The following is a 9923-nucleotide window of genomic DNA, read 5'->3' as shown; positions in this document are numbered from 1 at the left end:
GTAAAAAGTGCGGAAAGTAAAAATAGATCTTTTCGGATCCCAAGATCAGGTGTTTTCTCTGTTGTAACAAAATTGATTGTGATGTAATAAATGAATGTGTCCCCAAAATGGGGTAAATCTCCCTATTTATAGGGTCATTGGTAAATGTGCCTTTATCTAGGTCATTCTAACCTAGATTTGGTGGGCTGCGCCGCTTTGCGGCTTTCTTGGGAATTGGGCCCTAAAAGTTGTCATTCCCTGATGAGTATCTGTATGCCACGTGTCATATTTAGGTGAGTCCATTTGGACTCCTTTTAGGGTGACACGTGTCACACTTTCACTACGCCACATGGCGGGGTAAAAATCTACAAATCACATATTATATTATATCTTGTTCATTGTATTTCCTTTTACTATATTCTACGAGGCACATTGTTTGTATCATCTTTATTAATTTTGTTAAACTAGATATCTTAATTGTAATTATGTCTAATAAGATAATTTAGACAACTGGTTCAGTTCAAGTCATATTATTATATAATTATCACCTAATGATTAGTATTATTTGCTTATGTGGCCTAATTTTGTAGCTATTATGTGTTTTCTAGCTTTATTGAAAGCGTATATGTTATATGTACTATTATTGGAATGCAATTTTTTGTGACTTGCACGATCCCATAAGTCTAATTATGCTTGATGCGGCCTAATCAAGTACTTATCCTAACTTCACATTCAAAGACAACTCAGGCCATGTAGGCCCACATGTTGTATCAAAGTCTTTGTGCTCAAGCAGGCCATGCCTTGAATGTGCCAAGAAAACCTGTGTCGTGCCAGGCTCGTATTGGCCATTCAAAAACAGAGCTCATGCATAGCCCAACTCACGCACCATGTCGTGCCAAGCTATGGATATAGGCCTTTAATTACTTTTTATGTATTTGGTAAATTGGTTTACAATATAGGTCATCGCAGTGCTCATTCTCGTGCTAGCCATGTGCCAATGCTTGGAAACGATGTTCATGCACAACCCATGGATTGCCGACATACTTCTTATGCCATGCTCGATACGTTCATTTTCATGTTGTGACTTATCGTCTTATAGACCCACATGGTAGGCCTAGTCTAATTTTACGAGTTTTAGGCAAGCATTTTCGACCCGATCCTTAGCCCAACTCAATATATTAGGCATACTCGTATATTTTATATATGGCCCAACCAAACCTGACCCGGCCAGCCACATGATCACCTTTACCTCGTGCCGGCTCGGCCCTGCCCGGCCCGGTTTATGCCCACCTGAATCACCAATGACCCCTGACCTAACAGTTGACATTTCCCAAGCAACAACCAGGAAGAGAAAGAGTACTCCTAAGAACGGAAAATTTCAGCGACTCCCCCCAAACATAGCCACCCCCTGAATCCCCTTCAACCACCTTACCAAAAACCCCATTACAAAATCAGAAATCAGAACTTTGAATCACTTTCATCTTCTTTCTCAGCTTTAGACCACAACAATGGAGACGGAGAAAAACCCATCAAATGGTAAACAAAAATTAGATGAGACCGAAGAAGAAGACGACCAAATTGAGCTTGTCCTCTTTCATGTCCCCGAATGCTATGTCTACATCGTAATTTCCCTCTTTCTTCTATCTGATTTCAATTTTATTTCTAAATTTTCTTTCAATTTTATTTGATTTGGGGGTTGGGTTTTATTATATTGTATTAAAGATTGAATTTTTTGGAAATATCTTTAATTAACTGATATGCAAATGTAGATGTTGTGGAAGAAAGTGAAACAGTTGATTAATGCATATTACTGTTTTGCTGATCATGGATTAGTGGGGTTTTTGATTAATTTTTTAATTTTGAGTTATGATCTTCGAGCTTTAGTTGTGTAATGTATTGAACATTTTGATTAGCTTGGTTTTTAGTGTTAGATGTGTTATCTCATTGTAGATTGAGGTGGATTTTGTCGATCTTGGGTTTTTGAAATTTCAGATATAAAATCCATCTGCCTTAATTGGTGTGCTTTTTATCATGGTGATGTCGAGCCACATTTCGGTGGGAACTACTCGATTGTTTTGTCATCGTAATCGAGTTTAACCACCAAGTTCGGCATAGAGTGGTGTGGTTCCTTTTTTGGTGTATCATAAACTGAAATTTAGTGTTTTATTTCCGAGAAAAAGACTTTCTTTTGTATTTAAAAGATTCTGTTTTTGGTGAACTGCTTTGTGGTTTTGTGAACCTTATATTTCCCAATGAAGGTTTCGGTTTAATTGCCGGTCATATAACTTGTAGTTATGATCTTAGTCATGATTGATTTTCTTACTGTGTGGCCAATTTTATCCTAAATTGAAATGAGCACAATTTCCTTGAGGATCTTGTCTGTTATGTATATAGTTTAAGGCCTTATTGTGCTTTTGTGTTCTGCAGATACCCCCAAGGAAAACTGCTGCTTCATACAGGTATTTTATTCGTGCATTCAATTTTTGGATTCAATGTTAAATTATTGAGCTTTCTGCCTATACATATTTTCTTCTAGAACTAGTTCATATTGACATTATGTCATTCAAATTTTGTCTTAAAATTTCACTACTGTTATCCAGAATTTAATTTACAGTTACCATCACAATGCTTAAGTGACAAAAGAAATACTATGAATATATAAAATACAATTAGTGCCTTCGTTGAAACCTCAGCTGTTCAAAGTAAGGAATCATGAAAGCAATTATTTCAGATGGTCATGACTCATGTCCTTTAGTAGAATCTCATTGTAGAGTGGTTTTTGGGTTTATATGAATGCTGATGAAGTATTTTACACAAAGGTTTAACCGTTTTAAGGATAGCTGTATGGTTCTGAACCACAAGGAACAATATCCATAACCATAAGTTTATGAACTTCCACTTTGCATTTTCCATGTCAAGTGCCAACCACTCCTGAGATTCACATCACTACTACATATATTAATCTAGGATGTTTGTGTAAAGGCTTTAGTTCTGTATTCAATGCATTCCAATGCAGCCTTTTGTTCCTTTTGGTTTATGTCAAAAGTGCGCCTAGGCATTGAGGCACAAGGAAAAATTGGCCATGTAACTTTTTTGGTTTTGGTGAGGCGCACTAGAGGTGTGCCTACTGTACTCATTATGGCACACTGAGTCGCAGCTTGAGTCACACATTTTTTTTCTAGTTTACTTTATTGAAGTGCGCCTCAGTTCAATGGGATACACCGATAGGCAGGAAAACCTTATCGCCTTGGAGCATCTTGTGCCTTTGTTGATGTTCAAAGCCTCTGAAACTGTTTCTTTTGCCAATCATACTTTATTTCTTTTGGTAAAGAACTAGGCTGTGGACAGTAGACAATAGACACACAGCTGAAGAATGTTAGTCTCTTGATCCACCTTTTGGCTCCATACCTTGAGGAATTGAGTTTGTGGTAATAAGCTAGGCTGTTACAGGATCCCCTTTGATGATATGGAGGCTGCTTACATATATTCCTCATGGAACATAAGCATGTGGTAGACAGAGTCAGAGTTTCAGTGAAGAGTTAGATTAATTTTTGTAAGACACTTATGTTTGGAAATTATACTAGGTAATAGCATTTGAGAGCAGGAAATTTATCTAATTTGTCATAGAACAGTGTGCATCATAGATGTTTCTTGAATATTGCTTTATAATTCTTTTGTGTGAGCTTGTCAATTTTTACCAACTCATTCAGTAATCATTAGTCTGATGTGTCCTATGGCCCCTGTCCTCTGCTAAGGAACTTTTGGAAGTTAGAGCATGTCCACTAGGCAGTGTAAATTTTTATGTAGTTCTGTTAGTGAATACACCTGTATGACACTTCTACCTTTGAAATTGGCAGTGAGCTCTGTTCTCTCAATTGGGCAATTATATGGTTATACCCATAGTGACATGGATGAATACCTCGGATTTGATATTTTTGGGTGCCAAACTGTACCACAGTGGACCATTAACAAACCTACTTGTTTTACAACAAGATAACTTCGTTTGAGAAACAAGAGAACAATATATATAATTTATTCTTTAGCCATGAATAGTTGATCAAAGCCTCCATGCAAGTTTTAACTCTCTTGCGTTTTCAGTGACACTCAAATGTTATTGCTATTAGCCTCTTCGCAAGACTTGACTAGTTAAGGTTAGATTTATGTACGAATGCACACTTGAATTTCATAAGACCTTTTTTTGCGGCAGTAGCTACTTGCTGACCTGGAAGGCCTTCAACTATTGATCCTGCACAGCTTTGAAAATTTCCAGCTCAAATAGTGGAGTTCCAAACAATGTGGGAAGCACGAAAGCCATTTGCTATACATATGGGCTGGTGGTAAATAGCAAAATCAAAATTTCTCATGTGCTGTAGAATATGAAGTGATGCAGTGAGTAAATATTACTGCCTAATGCCATGGGCCATGACATACCAGTTATGTGCCCTATTGAATTTTGCTCAAGTTATCACTTATACAAACCCTTCCTTTTGTTACCTTGCCATTTTTTATTTTTGTTTATTTAAGGTTCTATTATAGCTCTAGATTAGATAGGGCCATCTGTAGGCGATTAAAGGAGAAATGGCGAATAGAAAGAGAATCTGAATTCAAAATGAGAATCAGCTTTTCTATCTCTTAATCTAGCCACTGCTACAATATGCTACCAATTAATGCCTTTAGTTTTCTTTTGCCTTCTCTGCTTCCTGCTTTGCCAATCCATCTATAATAGCTTTTGAGTCTGCTTCTTTGACTAATTTTAGTGTTTCACAAAATGGAAGCTCGTGATGAGCGTCTATACCTGGTTTCTGCAAATATAAACATTCTTGGCCATTTTTTAAGATCCTTTTTAGTATTTGCACTATCTTGCATATTAACTCAATAGGTGCTGTTAAAAAAAAAATAAAAAAAATAAAAAAATAAAAAAAAGGAAAATTTGGTTTTATTAATCCCAACTTTGGGCCTTTTAATAATCCCAATTTTCGATTATTTTTGAATAATCCCAACTTTGGGGGGCATTTTCTTTTAACGAGTAAATGACCGATGACCTGATTAAAAGGTTACTTTTTTAATTTTTTTTCTTAAATGACACGTGTCTTAGTTTAATTGGTCACAACATTTAAAAAAAAAAAAACAAAAAACAAAAATCAAATAAAAAGAACCACCACCAGCCCCCCACCCCCCCTTCCCCTTCCCCACCGGAAATCAGCCCCGCCCCCTCCCCGGCCTTACCCAGCCTCGCCGGAAACACCCCAGACCCTTCCCGTCCTTCCCCCGCTCCCGGAAAACGCCAATAGCCCTCCCCCCTCCCTTCCCCTATCCTGTAAATCACAGATTAATGATGATAGGAGTTTGAAATTAGGCCTTTATTGAGGTGGAATTTGATGAAATTGGGGGCATTGATCAAGTAATTCTAGAATTTGCAGACTGTTTTACACCAAAGAAGTGATATAACAGCAATCACGACAGAATTTCGGTGATTAGTTCAGTTGGGAGTGCCGCCATCAATGCTTAACACTCAAGCTCAAGGTGGCGGAAGGGAGAAGGGAAGGGAGGGGGGAGATTTCTAGTGTGGGGGAGGACTCCCGACGTTTTCCGGGGGCGTGGGAAGGGCGGGAAGGGGTTGGGGTGTTTCCAGCGAGGGGAAGGGAAGAGGGTGGGGCTGTTTTCCGGTGGGGGAAGGGGGATGGATAGGGCTGCTGGTGGTTTACTTTTTGTTTTTTTCTTTTTTTAAAAGATTTTTTTTTAATTTTTCTTTTTATTTTTTGGACCAATTATGGCTTGACACGTGTCAAGTAACCTGTTATTATAAGTCGTTGACTGGTCATTACCTGATAAAAGTAAACGCCTCCCAAAGTTGGGATTATTAGAAAATAATCAATAGTTGGGATTAATAAAAGTAAAATGGCCCAAAGTTGGGATTAATAATAACAATTTTTCCAAAAAAAAAAACTTAATAGGTGCTGTCAAGAGTCAAGACGTTGCAAATAGCTGCTCCGAACTATTCAAGCCTATATTAATCACTGCAGCTGGAATTTATTACTGAATAACTCTAAGTCAGTCTGTTCATTAGCTGAGTATCTGCATGTGAAAAGTTAAAGTTGCAGTTCAAGTTTTATGGTCTTTTAATCCATGATCGCCTGGTAGTGATGGACCATGTGACTATCTTTATCTGTCAAATTTTATAATGCCCTTGATAAGAGCCATCATCAGAGCATTCACTTTGAAGAATGCTAATTTGTAAATAAGAGCTTATTTTTCCAGTATTGCCTAAAGTTCATGGAAGATGGCAGATAGTCTGGTTAGAATTTGAGGTTTGTGTGGCCACTGATTCAACTCTGTATTCTCTCATACATTTAATCATATAAAGTTCAAGAGTGTGCCATTAATGATGATCTAATCCTTGTTGATGATGATTCCATGAAATTTATTGCTAGTCAGTTCTGCTGAGAATATGTTTTTGATCAGCAATGATTTTAGCATTACTTTGTGTTCAATTGTAGAGCTGATGAATGGGATGTAAATAAATGGGCATGGGAAGGAGTCTTGAAAGTTATTAGCAAAGGAGAGGAGTGCATAATCAGACTTGAGGATAAGTCAACAGGTAAAAAATTTACTATTCTACAGTATATGTGGTGGAAAAGTGTCTTCTATTGTGAATTGGACCTGCGTTGGTTGGGATATGTATTTGTTACCTTTTGTTCAGCATTTTCATTTTTCTTGAATTGGTTCAGGTGAACTATATGCTCGGGCTTTTTTGAGGAAAGGAGAGCAACATCCTGTGGAGCCTGTAATTGATAGTAGCAGGTTTGCTATATTTTGTTTTGCAAGTAGGCATAACCTTATTTGCCTATTCAGTTTTAAAAAATCTTGTCTAACTTCTTAGTTTCGGTTTCTTTATGCAGGTACTTTGTCCTCCGAATAGAAGAGAACATAGGTGAGGGGCTAAAATTCTCTTGCTTATGATTAAATTATTTGAAAAAACTATATTATACCCTAGTGGGCGCAGCTCTCTTTAAAATTGCAATTAAATTCCTAATTAGATTTGTTTATCTAGGTGGTCGCCTTCGACATGCTTTTGTTGGGATAGGGTTTCGAGAGAGAACTGAAGCTTATGACTTCCAAGCTGCTCTGCATGATCATATGAAGTAATTTCTTGCACTTTTCTGCATATTTACTTTCTTTATTGACACAACTAAACATATGCACAATAATCCCCTGGTTGAATAACAACACTGAGATGCATGTTGTCTGCAAAAGATTTACCTGATTGAACTGAAGCTTTTAAACCTATGAATTTAGGTATCTTGATAAGAAGAAAACTGCTGAAGAAATGGAGTATCAGTTCCAGAATTCTTCAACGGTTGATTACAGTTTGAAAGATGGAGAGACCCTTGTTCTTCAGTTGAAAAATGTAAGTCAAGCAGTTATTCAGTTGAAAAAGGAGACCCTTGTTCCAGAATTCATTAAATTGTTAGGTAATCATGTCATTAATAAACTTATTATTGTCAGAAACCTGGTGGCAATATAAAGCTGAAATCCATCGATCAGGGTGTGAACAACCTTTCAATTACGGAAAAAAGTAAACCTATAGAGCCTGCCCTTGCTATTAAACCACCTCCTCCTCCACCAGCGACTCTGTCACCAACTACTTCTCCTAAAACACCTAGATCTCCCAAGACTAATACTGGTAAAAATTTCGAAGTAGAGAAAGAAGATCCCAGCAAAGAGCAGCCTCAACCTGATTTAAAATTGAAGGACTCTCAAAATTCAGAAGATGTAGCAGATGATGACTTTGGGGATTTTCAGGCTGCTGACTGATTTTGTTATTATGTAAAAACTTTTGTTTATAATCAGTATAATTGTTTCAACCTAGTTTGGTGTATATGATGTTGTGTTCCATAGACAATGCTCATACAAACTCCATATGAAGTTTTTCGTACATACTTTCCTGCCTGGCAGGGAAACGAAAGTGATGTGTCGTGAGAGTCGCGTATAGAGAGTTGTTGATAAGGCTTTTCTGCTTGGTGTTACATTGTGAATTTCTTGTTCATGCAGCTGTTTGTATAAATTAAATCCGTTCTTTGTCTTCGCTACCCATTTCCTAGATACAGATCTAGAAGATTCATGAACTGTCAAGAAACTGAGGTTAATGAGGTTAGTGATTGTTCAATGTGGAAAGAGGCTTCCTATTCTCTTGTATAATATGGGATATCGTTTAACAAGAATCAATATCCTTCAGGATTGATGAATATAAGCAGTTGAGAAATGTTCCTTATGCATTTGCAAAAGGATTCATCATGTATGCCATGAAATGTACTCGTTTAAATGTTTCATATGTAAGTATGTTTCAAGCATGTGTAGATTTCAATCAAATCCAAATGAGCGATACTGCTGAATATGGTTAGAATATCCTGAAGGACTGAAGGTAATATCTTAGTGCATGGAGAAAAGAGACGAGAAGCGATTTGGATTAAGAAATTCCATAGAGTTAGGAATCTTAGGTATAACATCTAACACATGAATGAAATTGACTTGTATTGTGATAACAATGGTGTCATTGCTCGGCAAAGGAACCAGGATCATATCACAAACCCAAATATGTGCAGAAGAAGTTTTGTCTCATCTGCAAATATGTGCAGAAGAAGTTTTGTCTCATCCGCAAGATAGTTGATAGGAAAAATGTCAAGGTTTGCAAAGTTCATACGGATGAGCATATTGTCGATTTGTGTACTAAGCTCCTTTTTCAATCCAAGCATGACATTCACGCAAGGAGTATAGGACTCAAACATTTGGAGAACGGCTTTAGATTTGTAGTTCAAATTGACACACAATTTTAAAGACATAGATTTTGCTTATTCTAATTTAATTGTGGTTTAGAATGATATAAAATATCCAAAGTATGTTATAATATTCAATTGGCTTAGCAAATATGTGATTTGATAAGTGAAACCCTATAAGTGAACATAATTATTAAATATTTGTGGTTCCTAGTCTAAGTCATTAATGGACATAATCTAGTGCAAGACTGGCTTGTAAGTTGATTGATAGTGCAATTTTTTTAGGTTTTTGGTGCACTGAGTTGTTAAGTCAATTAATTATGTGCGTGTGTGCATGTGTGCGTACATTTATGAGGCGTGAGGGGCCGCTATTAGTATGGACCATACCAAAGGGCGAAAACAGTATAAATTCAATAATATAATATATACATTCTTTCCTCTTTCCCTCTTTCTCCATCGAAAATCTCTTTGGAATAATAACAGTATAAAATAAAAAATAACAGTATAAAATCAACTATAACAATATGTTTATCAATAATAACAGTATAAACAGAAACAAAAAAGGAATTTGGTATGGACCATACCTAGAGCTATCAAAAGCTGACCCGACCCGAAAAATTTACCCAAACCCGATTATTAACCAACCTGTTTGAACCCAGAAAAATGGTAACCCGAACCCAATATGACGCGACCTAAAACAAACCCTAGATCCGAGTTAACCCGAGTATTTGAGACCTGAACCCGAACATGAACCGACCTGGAAATGACCCGACCTGAATATAACCCTTAAATTATTGACCTAAACCTAACCTAACCTGAACCGAGATTGACCCAAACCCGTTTTAACCTGTCACCCGAATTTAACCCGACCTGAATTCAACCCGACCTGTTACTAACCCGACCCGAATTTACCCGACCTATTACTAACCCGATGACAGGCGGTATTTTAGGTCGTTACTAAGATACCTCTATCAATGATATTTGTAGTCCTAAACATGCAACTAAACGAGTATAGAGGCAAGTCAAGGGTCGAACAAAGGGAAACGATTAAGCACCGCTATTTATCCCCTAATGATAATCTAGTTCGATCAAGAAGTATGGTGGGTAAAGTAATGACTGAAAGAGATAGAATAACAATTAAAACAAGCACTAGGGGGAAGGATCAAACAT

At 37.0% G+C, this 9923-nt stretch overlaps 1 protein-coding gene across 1 annotated transcript; it reads left to right on the top strand.

Annotated features, from left to right (window-relative positions):
- Positions 1 to 1294: 1294 nt before the first annotated feature.
- Positions 1295 to 8071, top strand: LOC110739533 (uncharacterized protein At1g03900-like). Its single transcript, XM_021919981.1, has 8 exons — positions 1295 to 1601; positions 2407 to 2438; positions 6477 to 6577; positions 6708 to 6780; positions 6879 to 6910; positions 7031 to 7121; positions 7276 to 7387; positions 7486 to 8071. Exons 1-8 carry the CDS (start codon positions 1488 to 1490, stop codon positions 7792 to 7794), a joined length of 864 nt encoding a protein of 287 aa, XP_021775673.1. The 5' UTR covers positions 1295 to 1487; the 3' UTR covers positions 7795 to 8071.
- Positions 8072 to 9923: the final 1852 nt, after the last annotated feature.

The sequence above is a fragment of the Chenopodium quinoa genome, unplaced genomic scaffold, assembly GCF_001683475.1.
Source record: "Chenopodium quinoa cultivar QQ74 unplaced genomic scaffold, ASM168347v1, whole genome shotgun sequence".
NCBI lineage: Eukaryota > Viridiplantae > Streptophyta > Magnoliopsida > Caryophyllales > Amaranthaceae > Chenopodium > Chenopodium quinoa.
The sequence above is the reverse complement of the archived record's forward strand: the minus strand, read 5'-3'. Positions and strand labels throughout refer to the sequence as shown.

Excerpts from the sequence above, each read along its gene's own strand:
- LOC110739533 (XM_021919981.1), top strand. The coding sequence starts at position 1,488 with ATGGAGACGGAGAAAAACCCATCAAATGGTAAACAAAAATTAGATGAG. Across the intron at positions 6,781-6,878 it reads CCTGTAATTGATAGTAGCAG|GTACTTTGTCCTCCGAATAG; the intron begins GTTTGCTATATT and ends TTCTTTATGCAG. Across the intron at positions 7,388-7,485 it reads TTGTTCTTCAGTTGAAAAAT|AAACCTGGTGGCAATATAAA; the intron begins GTAAGTCAAGCA and ends TATTATTGTCAG.